Source organism: Antrostomus carolinensis, unplaced genomic scaffold (genome assembly GCF_000700745.2).
Source record: "Antrostomus carolinensis isolate BGI_N321 unplaced genomic scaffold, ASM70074v2 scaffold5629, whole genome shotgun sequence".
Lineage (NCBI taxonomy): Eukaryota > Metazoa > Chordata > Aves > Caprimulgiformes > Caprimulgidae > Antrostomus > Antrostomus carolinensis.
This window is the reverse complement of record NW_010339102.1, coordinates 7,502-26,839: the sequence shown is the minus strand read 5'-3', so window position 1 is coordinate 26,839 and position 19,338 is coordinate 7,502. Positions and strand designations below refer to the sequence as shown.

At 38.3% G+C, this 19,338-nt stretch overlaps 1 protein-coding gene across 1 annotated transcript in view; it reads right to left on the bottom strand.

Moving 5' to 3' along the window:
• Nucleotides 1–18,767, bottom strand: part of UVSSA (UV stimulated scaffold protein A) — a 32,444-nt gene extending 13,677 nt beyond the window's left edge. The window contains exons 1-3 of the mRNA XM_010175711.1: nt 18,634–18,767; nt 3,518–3,695; nt 2,251–2,403 (exon numbers count right to left, since the gene is read on the bottom strand). Of these exons, the coding sequence (XP_010174013.1) occupies nt 2,251–2,403; nt 3,518–3,695; nt 18,634–18,748 (446 nt within the window). The 5' untranslated portion in view covers nt 18,749–18,767. The remainder of the gene's footprint in view (nt 1–2,250; nt 2,404–3,517; nt 3,696–18,633) is intronic.
• Nucleotides 18,768–19,338: the final 571 nt, after the last annotated feature.

Sequence of the window (19,338 nt, the reverse complement as noted above, 5' to 3'; positions counted from 1 at the left end):
TTACTGACCTAGACAAATAACAGAGGTTTTAATGGAAAGCACATAGCTATATGTTAGAAGGAATAAAAGACAAGTACTGGTTAACTGAAATCTAGAAGAAAGTCCAGCTCCTGGAGAAATGTTGCACTCTTTCAACAAATTATATATCAACTTTGTTCCTAAGAGGATGGGAAACTTATCAAAAGCTTGAGTAAATATAAATTCTAAAACCAGTATGATGCACACAGAGATGCTGCAACAAGCGTTAAATGAGCCAATTCAGATATCCTAGTCGCAGTCATAAAAAGTGCTGCATCAGCTAATTTACTCTGATCCTAAAAGTAAGCTCATTGAATTCAGGGAGGAGAGTAGATGGCAGGCCCATGCTATCCAAAATAGTTGGTTAAGCTGGCATAGCAGTCTCTATACAGTACAACACTGTGCAGTATACACCCCTGCTCCCCCCCCCAAAAAAAAAAGTGCTACTACAGCTTTATAAACTAATTTTAAGAGTTCTTAAACTACCTTAATAAGTTGTGTGAGTGAAGGCAGAAGTGGGGAAAATGGTTCAGCCCAAACTGTTTGTAAAGCACACAGTTACTGTCACCTTCTAGAGGAGGTCATGTTTCACCATTTGTCAGCTAAATGAAACTTCTTTAGAAAATAATCCTCTTGGCAGCTATATTCTCACTATCAAAATCTTAATTTATTGTAAATGTTGTAATTAAGTAAGTGTAGCGCTAAGCAGGTGAAGGGTAAAGACTTTTCCACCTCAGATTTTAAAAGTTTAAATTCCATATGTGTTGTGTGGTTTTTGGGTTTGCTTTTTTTCCCTAAGCATCTTATAGAGACAGTATGTGTGCATATAGAAAAGTTAAAGGAGTTGGCCAGTTTTTCAATAAATGTATTTTATATCCAGGGGTCAATGGTATTGTGTGTGCAGTTACTTAAATTATCTTTAGTTAGATTGGCATATCTGTAGTTATATAGACTATAAGGTTCAGAAGTGTGCCCTCTATTTTATTGGAAAGCATAAAAATAAAACAGTACAGCACAAGGCAGACAGGCAGTGAAATATGCTTCTGATTTCACTTATGACTTGAATAACTCATTTGCAATGTAAAATAAAGCCTTACTACCTTTTTGGCATTATCACAGACAAATGCTTCTTAAAGCCCTGCTGAAAATCTTAACCATTTTATAGGCTTTGAAGAGCTGACACCAAACGAGACAGAACCCAAAGCTTGGAGTGATGGTGTTAAAGCACTGTTATGTATGAAATTTCACTGGTTTTCATTAATTTAAAACATATTTGGCCTTTTATGCCATCAGGTACAAGGGCAACACTTTCCTCGTTTTTTTTCTGTTAACGCTGTCTTCACACTGTGATCATGGGTTGGGTTTTTTGTTTGTTTTGAAAAGAAAACAACCTAAGTTAAAGTAATACTGCTGAGAATATGAGAGTTTGATTTTCAGACCAGTCAGTCAAAGATTTTTGCCTTTTTTAAGCCAGGTATGGTATACACCGATACTAAAGTTCTGTTGGACTTAAATGAAATTTATACATAAAGGGAAAACTTTGCATCCCAACTTTCATATAAAAATATTAGTGATAAAAAGTGGTTTTAAAAACTGACTGCTAGAAGCAAATTCTGATGTACATCTACCATCTCTCCTCTCTGGCATTGCTAAAGCTTTCCCTAAGTCAGCAATGCTTCATGTCCAAGAAACACAAAACCTTCCCAGACAAGAATGGAAAGTGAGAGATCCAAATCCAAATCCTGTAACTGCCACCTATTTCTTGTGTGCCTGAACAAGTATACCGATTTCCTCAGTTACCACTCTGGGAAGTCAGGAAAAATAACCCCGATACCCTCCCCAGTCTTTCTCCTACTTTGCCTGCTATTTATTTAGACTGTAAAGTCCCAAGCAGAGGGACCATCTATCATGCATTTGCACAGCACTTTGCATAATGAGGTACCAATTTAAATTGGAGTAAGTCTGCCATGCTGCAAATAATACAAAAACATGAAAAGAGCAGAAAAAAAAAAGTGCTTTGAAGCATCAAAGGGTATTTAATTAGTATCACATCTTCTCAAAACAAACAACATTTTAAGGTAGAATTTCTGACTTTGTTTATGGGTCCTACAACAAAAGGGAAAGAAGAAAAGTAATTATCAAAACAAATAACAGCCACCCTACTGCATGACCTCTGAGTACAAGTAAATCTATATATTTGTTTAATTTGCCTTAAAAGAAAAAGAGCATTACTTGAGAATCTTCCCAGCACTTGGCTGATCCTGTCCCCAGTAGTGAAGATCTAATCCAAAAGGCATGAGAGGAGCTTTAGCTCTTTCTTCTTCTAGTTTTCTTCTCTTACTGTCTGGCTCTTCCAAGGCTGCTGGCTCAGTAGTTGCAGAGTCACTGGAGGAAATTAATGAAAAGTCAATACAGAACAGCAACTTTCTCTCCTTTTCATTAGATTTTCACACCAACGCCAATATTATCTCAGAACTAGGACTACAACTACTTTTATAGGATTGTTCTTCTTCTTTTTTTTTTAAAAAAAAAAGGATACAGACCATAACACCACAGACTAAGTACAGCACACTGCACCATGAAGCTCAACTGCATGTTCAGCTAACGCTAGACAAAATGTATTATATACCAAGGGTGTAGAAGCCTAGAGATCTATTGAGGGTATAGGGGATCACATACTGTACTGTAGCAAGAGTTACCGATGTTGCAAACCACTTTTAGAAAGATCTGGCTTCTGTAAACTCATGCCCATGTTTGCATGGCAGTCACACAGATTGCAAAGTCTTTGTTTTTGTTGACAAAATTCCATCTTGCAGATTTAGAATACTCATTGTGCAACACCACTACAGAATTCATTAGTCCCCAAAAACCAGAGTACTACTACGGAAGCCTTGGGTATTCATCGATAGAGCTGCAAATGGTCTTAGTCACCTTACTGAAACATTAACTTTTAAAAGATTGGAAGTCAAAATGTGCATCTGAATACTCCAAACTCTGGAGTTCTAATAAAATGAATCCCTTCCTCTTTCTGAGATTACAATCCAGTTTGCTAGTTTTTGGAGGCTTTTCTGGCCAATGCAGAAATGTCTTTTCAGGAATATGCCACTAAGGAGATTACTCCAGTCTTATCCCCAAATCACATATAAATGCTAGACAATGCTGGAATGTCAGCAAGCTTTGAATAGGATTGACAATAAATATGACTCTGGAATCAGTAAAACACGCCTCCAGGCAGCACTGACGGTATAGCTCACAAGGGAGCAAGAGATGGTTGACACTACTTTCCAATTTAGCATTAGGCTATGTTCTGCTTATTCATAAACCAAAAATTACCCCAACAAATGGGGACAGGTTTTTTGTTAGGAAAGGAGGGAACGTTTATGATTTCACAGAGGCCATTTACATAAAATAAAACCTAAACCAAATAAGTAGTAAAATATTCCTTAAGAGCCTGGTGCAATCACTGACAAAATTAAAACAGAATTAAAACAAAGATAACCTGGCACATGGAGGTGGTAACTTTGGCAGTTTGTCTCTAAGAAGTTTCAATGTGGCAGCTGCACAGGTTGGATCAAGTTCATCTTCATTCCGTTTCAGCTGGGCACGGGAGCTCAACGGAGCTGGTCCTATTGATGTCTTCCCCGCCGGCGCTTTTGGAGGTGACTGGGGTTCTAGCCCTGCAAAAAACCTCAATATTTAGGATGGATTCACTTCTCCCATCCTCAACGCTTCACAGTGGGGCCAAACAGCTCAGGATGGTGAATACCTGTAGAGCAGCTGTTTCAGTTTGCATTAGACATCAATCCCGCTCACAGACAAGAGTCGTATTTCTGCCTGTGATTTTTTTTCTTATTTTGGGACAGAAACATACTGAATAACTAACTACATCAAATCAACATTTACATTTGTATGACATGGTATAACAACAAAGAATGATGTTACTTCACCTTGGAAAAAAGGATTTTAGCTATAAATGTTTGCCTAAACTGCAATACTGCTTTTATAGAGAAGTTTCTAGTGTCACATCTGCTCGTTGGTATGTCATTTCTGTACTCAAAGTTATATCAAGGCAAAACAGAAGAAAGGAACTCTTGCATTACTGTTTCACAGAATTACAGAATTGCCTAGACTGGAAAACAATAATTTAAGATTATTGAGTCCTATCATGAACCCAACACTGACAAGTCCCCAACTAACCCATGTCCCTCAGCACTGTGTCTACACGACTCTTCAATCCCTCCAGGGATGGGGACTCCACCACTGTCCTGGGCAACCCCTTCCAATGCCTGATAAAACATTTAACACCTAGAGTCTCAAAAGACATCTAAGAGCAGTAGAAAGCAAAAGGAAAGCCATACATCCATGTCCTCCTATATGCTAAGATTAATTCTTTGTGGTGTCTCAACAAAAAGTTCTGCTAAAACTCTTACAGCCTGGCAAAGAGAAACCACTTCTGGGCAGAGGATTCACTGCAGCACGTAACTGAAGAGAATGGGAACCATCGCCACCCAGCATGGCTGGCAGGGAAGCACACCCAGTGAAAAAAGTGTGAGTGAGGCACATCCCTGCTCTTTGATAATTCTCAGCTACCACACTGACCCTTCAGAGCTGAGAATATAAAGCAAAATATCTCTTTTTCTTCCTTCCTGATTTGTTAAGGGGCAGCACCACTGAGAACAGCTGAGTTTTGATTCCTAAATACATCTGCAAACAAAATTATCTAGAGAACAATCTTCTTTCACAGATACTAAAACACACAATTTGCCAAGACAAAACATCTAAGCTCTGGCAGAAGCAATGAGTACACCCAGAGTATGCTCAGGAGACAGCAAATGCCTGAGCTATACCTGAGGAACAAGCCCACTGCAAGGCAGCACCAGCAGCTCAGTGGTGGGGCAACTTAATTACTTTCTACCGCTAGATTAGACAGTCAGCAGGGACGGTAATGATGCAATTAGATAGGCTAGGCAGTTAAACAGCACATGCCTCGACTCGCTGAGCTAGAGAAGCAACTCCATTAGCTGGCAGCAGCAACAAGAACTTTTCAGCCAATGACAGCTAAAAACAGAAAGACATTAATCCTTCGCAGTAACATAACAGAATACATTTTCCCCATCAGAAAGCCTTTTTTATAAAGGAAGTGATTGAAATGCAAGGCCCCACCCCCCCCCCAAAAAAATATACCAACACAAAAAAGTAATGGTTTCACAAAAATTTAAAGAACATTATAACAGCCTTCTTATGAATAGCAACCAGAGTTTACCTGACATGTTTTAGTCATTATTTAATTGGGACTTTGAGTCTCTGGCCCACTTCTAGCCAGCCCTGAAGCTGTATCCAGAGGTGGTCTTGTTTTACTGATTTGTTTTGCTAATCATTAAATCTATCACAAGATATCAAATGAAAAAGGAAAAGCTCAGGTGATATGACCTAACCTTTGAGTGGGAAATTGCAGGACCAATAGTGGCAGGTAGCTTTGGTACATAAAATATTTTCATTTCAGAGAAAAACATATTTTTCACAAACAAAATTTTGATCCCTCTTTCTACCTTATAAGGTCTTTCAATAATTCATCCTGACCTTGATTAATTTGTACCACACATTCCCTGTAACCTATGGAGTGTAGCCACACAGAAGGCATTGCCTGACTTCAGCCACAGGTCAAGCTGCTGAGCTGGCAACCTTCTAGATCCACACCCTAGGTACATATGGGTCTACATTTTCCAAGTACCTAGATCTGGAGCTGAGTCCTTGCGCAGGGAATGACATCTCCTCCTCATTTTCCAAGGCTCCAAGCTCAGGGCACTGAGAAGGATGCCCTGTCAACCCCCTGCTTAACCTCGTTCCTGGAAATTCTCTCTCCAGAGAGAGCTGACAATCCCAATTCAAAATCCACAAAGCCAGAGCCCCTCAGAAGGACACATCCAGTTGGATCTGTGAATGGTCACTTCAGTCATTCCTAGATCTGAATACAAGGGACTCCAGAGAAAGACAGCACCCCAGAACACTCTTAAGGATGAGGACTCTTCAAAGACCACCTGAGATCCCGTGTCTCTCTCTAGTATGGCTTATACTGGTAACGATGAATGAAAATGTTCTAAGGGCAAGGTGATTCAGGGCAGAGGCCAGTAATGACAACTGCAGCAGATGGCTTACCTGTCTCTTTCAAAACAAGAGAGGGAAGGAGATAGGATCTGGAGAAGGAAAGAGAATGAGCCACCAGCAGTTAATAAGCATTCATAGAGACTTCTCTGTCTTCTCCTCACTCTCCCACAACAGCTCATTACACTCCTGCTTATCCAATGTATGACAAAGGGACCATTTTAATGAGACTATTGAGGCAAATATGTCCACGATTCATGTGCTAGTATTTTCCCATGTCCATGGAGAGACCAGACCCAGCTCTGGCAGCCTGATGCATTCCACCTTTCCTAAGAAAAGGCTATTTGAGTGTTGTGTAGGTAGCCCACAGGAGTGAACACACATCTAAGAGTGGGTATTTCAGGAGTGTCAGTCCTCTGGCTGTCTCAGAAAGACTTCAGCAAGTACCCAACTCTCTGAAGGTTCACAGGCAGCAAGCATTGCAGAGGGGACAAAAAGACATTCACCACAGTCTGAAGCCAGAGTCAAAACCAGCTCTTCCCTGACTCCCGCAGTGCATCTTGACAGTGCTGCTAGAGCTGTCCAATACTTCCTGGGAACTGTAGTTCATAGAATGGTTTGGGTTGGAAGGGACTTTTCAAGGTCATCTAGTCCAACCCCCCCTGCCGTGAGCAGGGACATCTTCAACTAGATCAGGTTGCTCAGAGCCCCATCCAACCTGACCTTGAATGTTTCCAGAGATGGGGCTTCTACTATCTCTCCAGACAGCCCGTGACAGTGCTTCACAACCCTCAGTGTAAAAAATTCCTTCCTTATATCTACTCTAAATGTACCCTCTTTTAGTTTAAAACTGTTTCCCCTTGTCCTATCACTACAAGCCCTGGTAAAGAGTCTGTCCCCATCTTTCTTATAGGCCCCCCTTCAAATATTGAAAGGCTGCAAGAAGGTCTCCCTGGAACCTTCTCTTCTCCAGGCTGAACAACCCCAGCTCTCTCAGCCTGACTTCATAGCAGAGGTGTTCCATTCCTCTGATCATTTTTGTGGCCTCCTCTGAACTTGCTCCAACACTGCAGGTGGGGTCTCACCAGAGTGGAGTAGAGGGGCAGAATCACCTCCCTCGACCTGCTGGCCACGCTTCTCTTGATGCAGCCCAGGATACAGTTATTTGCCTTCTGGGCTGTGAGCACACATTGCCAGCTCATGTCCAGCTTTTCATCCACCAGTACCCTCAGGTCCTTCTCTGCAGGGCTGCTCTCAGTGCCTTCATGCCCCAGCATGTCCTGATACCGGGGATTGCCCCAACTCCATGGACTGTTAGCATGGACTGTGATGTAAAGAAGGATCACTCCTTTTTAACTTTTATATCCTCAGATTGGAGGTTAGAACCTGCCTACCAGCAGTAGACAGACACAGGTCATCTTGCTGTTGGCTGGTGTTGCTGCTGCACATGCTTGACACTACTACTCCCTTACTCAGTCAAGCCCACATCACATACTCTAATGAAGGCAGAGAAGATATCACATTCACTTTGTTATCTAACTTCCCAAAGTCAACAAGGCTTTAAAGAACATTGTTAAAAAAAAAAAAAAAACAAAAAAAAAACCCTAAAGAAACAAAAAACCAAACCAAAACAAAAACATTTAAAGGAATAATCTGTGCTTTGGAAGAGGGTCTCAAAATTAGCAGAAGGACCAGCAACAAGGGAAATGATAATTAAGCACAGTAAGATGGAACTAAGCAGTTAAATATCTAAGTTAAATAGCAAAAGAAATGCTCTCATGACATTTATTATGCTGTAGACTTGCCATTCAAGAGATGCCTCCACAAAAATATTTTTTTAAACAGGACTTCAGTGAAATATTAAGGGAGAAATCTTGAATTTATGTATCTGGGAAAGGGGCAGGGTAGGACTCTATCCCAGCTCCTGCCATAAGCCAGAAAGGAAAAAAGCCCTTCTCAGGTGCTTTGGATCAAAGTGAAACAGAATTAACCCAAAACATTCTGTTATAACCAGGCTTTAGAATCATCATCATTTGGAAAACTAAGCTCCCTTTCATGACAGAACAGTTACAAACAGGCCCTTTAGCAGGAACAAGTGTCCTGGTTTTGTCTTGGCAAAATATATGAGACTGTAACGCATAATTTTTTAGACTGTATTTAACATTTAAAATTGCCTTTTTTTTAAAAAAAAGGATAATAATACCTTTCTGAAAAGCATTATTTAAAGCAACAGTTGAGAGCACCTGCATTTGTACTATTTACAAATTGTCTTGAAGTCAGAAGGCAGCAGGTCTGTGCCTTTTTTCTTCTTCAGAGAGAATATGTGCAAATGTAATAAAAGTTCCTAGGAAACTGCAGTTTTATTCCTTTTTTTCCTTCTGTGCTTATGGAAAGCGCGATTGCTTGTTCACTGCACTGATTTTATTTGAGGGTGAGAGGAGGGGAACAGCAGAGACAAGCAGTCAGCAACACACAGAACAGGCAAGAGAGATAAATGGACAATGTGACATTTAGATAGATAAAATCACATCCAAAAGATCAATATAGGAATTCTTAAGAGTTACAAGAACAAAATATTTTTGCATTGATTTCTTATTTTAAACCATTAACAGAAAAAGGGCTAAAGGTAAATACATTATGACATCAGTAACACCACCTCTTCTGTGGATTTTTTTTTTTTTTTAAATATTTGTTTAGAAAATCAGTTTTTTGCTAACAAGATAAAGATTCACCATGCAGACAGCCCTAGTGGAATGGTATCCAGTGTCAGGGTGGGGTTTTTGTTTTGTTTTTAAGACATATAGGGGATTAAATGCAGTTTTAAAAGTAAAATTCATCAAAAATTCTGCTGTCCTATCTATTTTATTTAACACAAGTACAGTACCTGGGTTCAAATTGTTCCAACAGCAGCTTTTAGAAAGAATCATAAAAATGTTCAAATCCTTTTTTTTGTTTAAATTGACCAAATGGCACCTATTTGCCTGAAGCAATAAAGTAGACCGTGTTCACAAGATAAATCGATAGAAGGAAAGAGAGAGGCTGGGATTTCAGCTGAAGTTAGGCTGCTGAATGCTGACATTATTGATTTTAGCTAGTTCAGCTGGCCTTGTAATTAAAATGTAAATTTGAGAAAGAGATTATGTCCTGACAGAAATGGTGGGATTAGAGGGAGATAAAAGCCCCTCAGTGAAAATTCAGAGAAAGAGCAAGCACAGGTTTCCTCAGCTGTGTGGATTTAGAAGAAACCTAGCTACTTCAGATTCACTTAAGTTTAATTGAAAAAACAGAGATAGAATATAAACAAACATTATGGACTTCAACTTTCCTGGGGGGGGGGGAAAATAAATGTTTCCCATTTGTTGAATCTTAGTCAAGCTGAATATATGTGATTTATATTAGTACAGACACTCCCCAAGACTGTCAGGAAAATCGCAGTTCAGGTACAGTATTTCCCCACTTACCCTCTAGTGTGCTCATCATGAAAAAAACTGCACATCTTTCACTCAGGAAGCACAATAAGCTTTATTGCTAAGTGAAGAGAACTTTGCAAAGCTTACTCCATAGGGAATTGCAGACCAGAGTGTTCAAGTCAATGTCTGGGGCATCGTTTCCAAACAGCTTCAGTGTTTCAGGATCAGTCCTGCTAAACCTCTCCAGGCACAACTGAGCATGTGAACAAAGTTAACATAGGTGATCATATGGCAGGAAGATTTCATTATCTCTGAAGGTTTCGCTACTCAAGGGATGGAGATTTGGATTCTATGTCATCCCTGACAGACAGCTGATCTTTATGAAACTATCACAAATTAAAGGAATATTCAGTAGTTTAGTGGTTTTTTTAATTTGGGATCAAATGTCATCTCTCTCTACCTAAAAAAAGCCAAGCTCTTTTCTTGTTAGCATCACTTCATCTACACAGAACTCTACAATGAGGGGGGAAAAAATAATAAAAATATCTGTTATGAACAAAACTTTAAAAGTATTCATACAGGGATAACACTGATTAAAACCCTCACCATTTATTGTGGAGGAAACTTCCTCTTTAATTTTAGATAGACACAGTTTCTTATCTTACCCCTGAACGCCACTAAACAAATTGGTGTCTGCAGCTGCCAGGGGAGGACGCTGAATGCCAGAGCTGGCTTTGGCAAATATTCTCACAGCACATACAAGCTGTGTGTGCACTCAAAGCAACTTATCGCATGGACAACTACACATGTTAATTTTTCTGCATAAATTACACTACTTTTAAGAAGTTGTCAAGGGTTCTTTTTGGTTTTAAACAATTAAAAAAAAAATACCCCCAGTGCTTTTGAATGCAGCTATGCCCATTACATTTATCTAAAATTTTAGAATTCTACTTTGGAAATTCACATTAAAGAAAAAAGATAACAACTATGTTAGTTAACTAGAAGAGTTCATTAACGTTATATAAATACTTTGTCTTACTGGAATTACAGAATATGTTAATTTTTTATAATGTTAATTCTCATTTATTGTTGTTTTACAATCATAGTTAAGAATCAGAAACCAAAGAAAAGGAGTTTAGATTAAAGCCTTTCTACACTTTACATCTTGACCTTTTAAACTTTTTGGTTATCATTTTGCAGCCCCTGGCCATTGCATATTTCCTATGGGGTACACTATTATCGCAAACAACCTGTAATATTATCAGCATCCTGTGCAGTGACCATTAATTTCCAAGAACTTTAGTAGGAATCAAATATACCCCATGTCCTGTCTGATTTTCTGGGAACCTTATTTACATAGAAGGACCTTGCCTGAGAGTGAGGAAGGGTTTGCGTGATCAACTGATTAAGATGCATGAGAAGAAATATCTACAATCAATAATTCCACGTGGATGTAGAAGTATTTTACTGGAAGTGATAATCATGGGGTTTCTTTGTAAATGCACAAAGCAAATACTGTACTACAATAAATTTTACTCAATTACTGTCCTAAGTGTAGCTATATAGAACATGTGTTTGTCCATATATAGATATATTCAAAACTTACTAATATAATGAGGCAATCTCACTTGTAAACTTATAATTTAATACTTCTAATGTTGTATATGGTAAGAAAATTGAGACCACACAACACATATTTGATTACAGCAGTTCAGGACTGGGGTCCTAACTTCCAATGCTGAATATATGTTATCTATATATTTATGGTAAATCAATGCATGCAATTTCAATCATATAACAATTATGTCTGATTTTTTTTTTAAAGAATCTATAGTAATATAAATAGAAATCTTATTCTAAATACTAGATTCCTATCTAGGGAGAGAAATGCAACTGTGTTAATTGCATTCTCCAAATTTGGGAAAAAGGAACCCGAATTCCACAGGGCACTGAAAAGTAAGTAGGTAATTCTGCCTGTCCCCCCCCTGCAAAACCTGGCTTATTTTTTCCCTTTAAAGAAATCACGTAATACCCACAAGTCCTTATTTAACCGAGGCAGTGTAATTCTAAGTCTCAAATTCAATTCCTGAGAACTGCATACACTCTGAAGTCTGCAGATTTGCTTTTGCTGTGGTCTCCATGAAGCTGTTTCTCAGTGTAAAACTGTTCTCCAAGTTTTTCACATGCAGGAAGACTTCCCTCAGGAAGTTCCTGAGGTATGGAGACCAGACAAATCAAACCAGACTAAAAAGCTACCAGGCTTTTAAAGCAGAACCCTGACAACCTGAGAAATCACTGTAAGGAAAGAAAAATCTGAAGTATAATTTTTAATTCCCACATAACCAGCACATGTGTGTCTATTTAGTGACTGAATAGTCAGTAGAACCTCAGCAACTTCATTCCCAAATGTCATAAAAAACATTTGTTTTCATTACAACTAAGAGAGGGCACAATCATTTGGTTAGTCCAAGTGAAGCACATTTTTATGGCCTGTAGCTGATGAAAGCAATTGGCCAGACTGCTCTTTAGACATATATCTCACCCCAGATAAACCCACCTTACACTGTGTGTGAGACAGAGCTACCTGTTAGCAAGAGAAGCTGCTGTATTGATCCCACACCTGTGTTCTCTCATTTGCATCTTCCTTGAGTCAAGTCTACTTCATGATCATTGCCATGATAATCAACCTCTCTCGCATTGAAGCCTAGATTTGATCAACACCCTACCATTTTACAAGCCATTACAAAATGACTTTTAGTTAAGTTTTTCAAATATGCCCACCACTGGGGAACCCCGATCAATCCTAATAACAGAAAACTGAACAAAGTATTTTCCTAAAAGACTTATAAGTACTGAATACAAATCTTTCACTGAGTATTTCAGAGATGTTTAGATGTTGTAGTTAGTTAGGGATTTGTGCTTTTTCTCTGTGATTTCCAGAAAATTTTCACATGTACTATTAAAAACAAACAAACAAACAAAAAAAAACCAACTAGACCAAACAAACCCAACAAAAAACCAAACATGGAATAGAAGAAAATCTAACTGTAAAATCAACAGATAATCACTGTATCAATTACATCTGTTAGATGCTTCTATGAAGGAAAAGAGACCAGTATGAAAGTCATCATTTTTTCATAGGTTTCTGTTTTGCCTTATCAACACTTGCATACGTGCTCTTTTTGCCATGTTTAGCTTTAAATCTGTGTAAAACAGCAAAACAGCCCTTTTGATGGGAGAAACATCACCTAGAAGTAGGATAAAAGAGCATATTACTATTGTACACAGTAATGAAAACCACTGTTTTCCTACTTCCTACATCAAAATTTAAGATAAATAGAGCTAAGAGAGTCAGCCTAGTAAAGTTACACAGCAATACATGTGGTTAGACAACATGCAAGGATTCAAATTCAGTGCCGTTATTCTTGGCAGGACACAGATGAAACATTAGTACTTTACCACACAACCAGAAACACTTAAAAGCATTTAGAAAATCTTTTCTGTAGGGAATAAAATAACCAGATTCCAATAAACTAGTAATTATTTTTCCTATTTTTTTTAATCTGTAATGATGATTCTATAATATTTCACATTTCTGAGGCAGTTTTGCTTTTAATCATTGTGTCCCCTGCATGTCTTGATGGATGCCAGTCAAGAGCATAAAACTTTTAAAAACAGTATGCATGGAAGACTGCTACTTAGATACAGATTAGAGTATATCTAGTCAATAAAAAAAAAAATCATTTTCTAAATAAATGACCCCAAATACATGACTTTTACTGCTTCAAATCTGAAAATTCAATCATGCATTAGTCTATGCAGTATTTTATTGTTATTTCTAATACAGGCTTCTTAATGTTCAGAGAAAATGCAAATGCTATCCCACCCTTTCAATGAATGGTAATAATAGCAAGTTTTTTCATATTTGTAAAATGTCCAGTGAGAACTGCACTGGAATAGCTTGTGTAGTCTGAGGTACTCCTAATTCTATGTAAAAAACAAGTGGCAACTTCTCTGCTAAGGAAACAGTCTGGTTTTATACACCTTATTTGTTCAGTTGGGGTATAAACCTTCTTTCCCATGTTGCTATGACATTTCATACTGAAAAAAACCCAACCTAACCCAAACCAAAAAAAGATACTTAACACATAAAAAAAGACATGACCCAGACTCCATCAGATTAGGAAAGGCGGTGTGAGGACACCTAACCCACAAAGGCACATCGCTCTGTGATGGGAAGAGGGAAGAATTTCTGAAATGGATAGAACTAACCCTTGGGATTTTAGAACTGCAGCTTTGACCCTGATATGAAAGAAATCCCAAGCAGGCTTTAAGATGCAATGTGAACCACTGAAGTAGCTATCAGGGACCTAAAAACATTTTGTCTTAAAGCTCAAATACAAGAGAAATAATCTGATTAACCAGATTTGAAATAATGGTTTGTGTTCTTGACTGTACAGTCTTTTCTGATGTAACTTTGATTAAGGATGAAACTTGATAACCAGCAGACTGCTTCCATGCTAATATTCCCAAGTGAGATGGCTTCTTCATGGCACTGCTTGTAAAACAGCAATAGGACTTGCCTGTAGCTCAAAGTAGTATTGCATGAGTAAGTTCATGAATGCATGCACTGAGACACGGACAATTATCAATTGAGAAAACCCATTAGTAGCCAACAGTTGCTGGAGGCGAGTGTTTCGAACTCAATCCGAGAATTATTCCATTTTTACATGGAATAATTCACATTTCACACCGAAAAGCACATCTCTCAAGAGATCACTTCCCCGTGCGGTTCAGAGCTCAGCTGCAAGCTATGCCAAGACCACCACGGGCAGGAAGGAATCTCGTGTCCTGGTGTCAGCACCAAGTTCTGTCTATGGCACAAGAACGACATCAGAAGCTGCACAGTTCCATTCTTTACCTTATTCACTTTGAGGCTTTAAGCCAGTGCAACCCACAGCTGATCAGCAAAGGCTGGAATGTGGGAAATCTCAAGTGGAAACATGATTTTCTTTCTCCTTAAAGCTTTCTTTTAAATGATTAATGCCTCAGTTTTTAAGGGGTTAGCAATACTAGCTATATAAGGACAAGTTACTCTTTAACAGATCTAAGTGACATCAGCGCAGAGTGCTGAGAACTAGAGTAACTATGAAAATTATTTTCTGTTTCTTTTTCAGCTCAATATTCCTCTTTAGCAACCCAACGTATTTAAAATGACTCTCTGGTACCACAGGGCTGGTCTCTTGTCTGCTGCGGACATCAGGTGCAAGTGTAAATAAGGATTATACAAATGGGAGGTCGTTAAAAGTCTGGTAATGTTAATTTGGCATGACACCCCTAATGGGTTATATCTTCACACTTCAGTTATCTAATCACCTAAATTCCTTTAACAAATTTACGTTTCATCTTATACATGGAGATACAAATTGGCTTGTTTCATTCTCCCTCCACCCAAACTGTACCCATGCTAAGTTCATCTTATATATTAAATATCATCAATTTTGATATCATCATCAACTACATACAGATAATACAACTGCACATTTCTATGTACTTATGCATTTGAAATTTCCCCTGTCCCTGAATACCTTATAATTTTTTACAAACTTTTCAGATCTCAGGAGAACAACAAATACACACATGCATCATCAGAAATAGCACCTCAGCCTGAAATTTACTTCTTGGTAGGATACTTCCATTTGCCTAAGCGAAGTGAAAGGGAATAAAGTGCCCTTTAAATCAATAATTTAAATGTCACATTTCAATCTATTTCTACAGACATATTTTACAACTTTGTTTTCCTATTTAGTATAAAAAGTTAATCTAAGGAGCTGTTCACTTTTCTTAGTTTGTTCAGGAAAAGTAACAACACAAGGTAAAAAACTTTAAATTGTTCACACCTTCTACATAACACAGATTTTATTTTACATGGCAAGTTTAATGTTCCAGTTAGAACAGTTCACCTGCACTAACTTTCATTTTCGTAGCTCAGAGTCCTCATGAACTAAATGTGAACTAAAAAAATGTAGCAACCCCCCACTGGATTATATTAAGATAAAGCTAAAGTCAGTGCTATGATAACTGCACTTGTACATAGAACAAAGAAACATATTTAGTTAGAGAGGTGGCTGCCTAATGCAGCAAGATCTTGATAACATGCTACTATGAAATCAAGATATTCTTGTGTATTTTAATATGATAATTCACTTTTCTAAACAAAATGTGCTGAAGGGATGCTTATGTTGTTTCTACTTATTAAAAACACATGCAGAATAGAATCCAGTAGAGCAAATACAGTTCTCCATTTTCCTCATGCAAACTTGAATAATGACACAGAAGTCAGCTGATTTATGCAATAGTTACGTACCAGCTTCTGAAATGGATTTTGAACTAGTACCTGACCAGTTGATCCAAGAAAGCACTTAAGTACACAAAGACAGAAGAAGCACATGCTTAAAAAAGATAGTCTGAATTCTTTTCACAAATTCTCGATTCTTTTCAGACTCTTTCCTGAACTGGGAGCTAACGTAGTAACTTTAAATGTCAGCAAGAAAATCTGAATGACTTCAGGAACATCAAGAATGGTTCATTCCTTTCAAAATGCTATTTTTAACAAACACATCAGATAAAGAACAGACTAGTGTGACCATTAGCTCCCACATAACTACATGTATGCAAAATGAGAGAGAAGTTTTGTTCTCTGATTGATTGGCTTTTTCACTATAATGTGTTTTCCTATCAGCAATAGTTTAAATACAAATTGAGAATTTCTTAATCCATTTTATATAGATTTTTAAAATATCCTTGAGTAGATAGTAGGCTTGTTCTTTTATCCTTCTTCATGAGAAGGAATTCAAATAACAGGAAGGTATTGTGTTAATGTGATACAAAGGGTGGTAAGGGAGAGAGGGAAGAGATGAGTACATTTCACTTCCAGTGGAAGCTGACAAATACAAACGGAACTTTTGCATGTTAAGATTTAATCAGGCTGCTGTGAAAAGATTAAAAAAGCCAAGTTTCAGTGCCTGGAAGTATTAAGAAAACACCAGTTTTGGCACAAGGAATACTGCCAAAGGAAGGAAAAAACCCAAAGAACCATAGCTATGTTAATAACTATCCTCATTTGCTCATTCATTTACTATTTCTACCGATGTTTTTGGACTCTTTCATTAGCCACCTATACATAAGAAGCTTTTCGCAACTGTCTGGAAGGTTGCTACCCCTCTCCTCCCTTATACTCTTTATCTGAAAGTCCCACTGTCAGAAATAATTAGAACTTCCTCAGTATTTATTGCAAGACTGAGATATTTGGGATGGCTAACACATACCGTTAGAATATTATCTACGTATAACATTTTTTTCCATGAACAAAAAAAATAAAAAGCTGCCCAGTTCCTGAGTTTGCATCCTACAGCCCTTTCACCACTGTTCTGTGTTCTCGTCTAACACACACATCCGCTCCCCATTTCACTATCTCAGCACTCCCGGTTCCACTTCACCTCCCACCTTGGACAAAGTAAGTGCTACAGACTGTTCAAGCAACATAAGCCAAGAGTCGTGTCAAACCACACTGCAGCTACCTGCTCACCAGGGCACTAGTCTAATCTCAGTCCTCTACAGAGTTGCTAATTTCCACATTTTTTGGAAGACACGGAGGAACAGAGACATCTACCTCCTTCAAACAAAACGGAACCAGCCAGTTGGACTTGCTGCAAGTCCTTAGGTGAGGAACAGAGATAGACAGATAATCAGTGCAGGCCTTACTTCCCAGGGTGTCCTGGTAGGTTAAGTCTGGATGGGGAAGATAAGACTGAACAACCTGATCTAGTTGAAGATGTCCCTGCTACTGCAGGGGGGGTTGGACTAGATGATCTTTAAAGGTCCCTTCCAACCCAAACCACTCTTATGATTCAGTGACTGAGGTACAAGCAGGACTTCACACCTGGAGACATCCTTGAGCTGACTCCAGCCACTACAGGTTATCATTACTGATCATCTTTCATTGCCTGTAGCCAAATTTGATGGCAGAAGACAGTAAAAAGGTCACTTGAGCTACATCGTCTTGGGTTTAAATAGGCACAATGCCTTCTTTCAGCAAAAATAAATGTTTGGCTTACACAGGTAATAGCTGCAGCATGATTTTTAAGATGCAAACCACAGATAAGTTAAAAATAAGGATGAGGAGGATAGAAAAAGGCACAATACAGCACCACTCTTACACAAATACTCATGGCGACATGCAGGAGCAAGAAACTTATTAGTGTCCAAGGTTTTTAACTTCTGTGTGGTGGCAGCAACCCTTTCCTTCTCTACAAGGATTTCCTTCTCTGAAATCTTCTGAATCTTAAAACACACAACCCTACGCAGAGGCAAAGCTGTAGGCACTTAACAAGTAGATGCACAAAGGACAAGGATTAATGCACTGAAATTTAATTGTTTGAGATGAACTTTCCTCAGTAACTCCCCTCTCAATTTCACAAAAGCATATTACAAGTATGTATTTATTTTTAAAAACCATCTTTAGAATGCATTAAAAGAAGGCAAAACCAAGACTGTATTTTGCCATCTGGTATGTGCTATAATTCTGCACTTAAATGCTGAGCTCCATTTAATATCTTGTGAAAGCCAAACCAAAAAGCCTTCCTTCTGAGCTGTAAGTTGGTCACCCTATGTGAAGAAGTGGCTGCACATCTTCAACTGCTGTTAATGCAGGCGACAGTACAAAACCTTATCCCATCTCACCAGGTTGTTACCAGTATTTCTAACATTCAGGCTCATTTGCAGGTTTACTTTACAATCCCTTCACTCCCAGTAAGGATGCGTTTAGCACACTTATAAGCATACACGGTGCTGCTTCTGGCTCTAAACTACAGTGGAACATGATGGAATGAAATAAGCTTCTCCTCTCAGTTGCTCTTGCTCCTAGAAAGTATTTGTTTATCTAGAGCGAATCGCTGCTCCCATATCTATGTAATGACTTCCTCATAGCAGTCAGAGATTACCCACACCGCTGATCACTTTATTACTTCAGAATGGCTGTTTATTTACTTTAGTGCAGCAGTAACATGCAGGGATAAAGCTTGTCACAGCTGGGCAAACTCACCATATTCCTTACGCAGGTGGTCTGGAATGTGGGGCTCATAACCTTCCTTCTCAGGGACCTCCACAAATTCATCTTCATCCTCGTCGTCGTCATCATCATCATCCAAGGCTTTCATCTAGAGATATTTTTTTTTTAATGTTAAGACTGCTTTTAATTTCCCTTCACATTGAAAATATTTTGCAGACATCCTGATAGCCCTACTGAGACTGCTCTATGTCAAAAGTATTTCCCTAATTATGTATTTAATCTTTATCTAAGATTAGGTCTTTGCTTAACATTTTATCTCTAAAGCCATACTCTATCCTAAGGGCTTCTTTAAAGCCCCTTTTATCCATTAGAACACTTGCCATTGGTGAAGTCTGAGAAAGTGTGAAGCTATAAAATAAGACCAAAAAAATCTTAAAATAACATCAAGATTTTGACTTAACAAGCAAATTATAGCCTTATCTCTTCTCCTTTGGTTGATTTTACTCATTTAGCTGCACCCAAATAGTCTGTGGCATGTTAAATAGTATCACAAATTGCTTAAGAGTTCAAAACCAGAGCAGGCAAACAGGAAGGGAAGCTGATGGACTGGCAATCTAACACTGACCTAAGTAAGAATATTCAGATCTGTATACTAGCGTCTTTCAGTGTTTCTTCACAACAGTGCTAAAAATAATATGATATACTTACTGATGTTTTCTTAACTAATTTGGTACATCC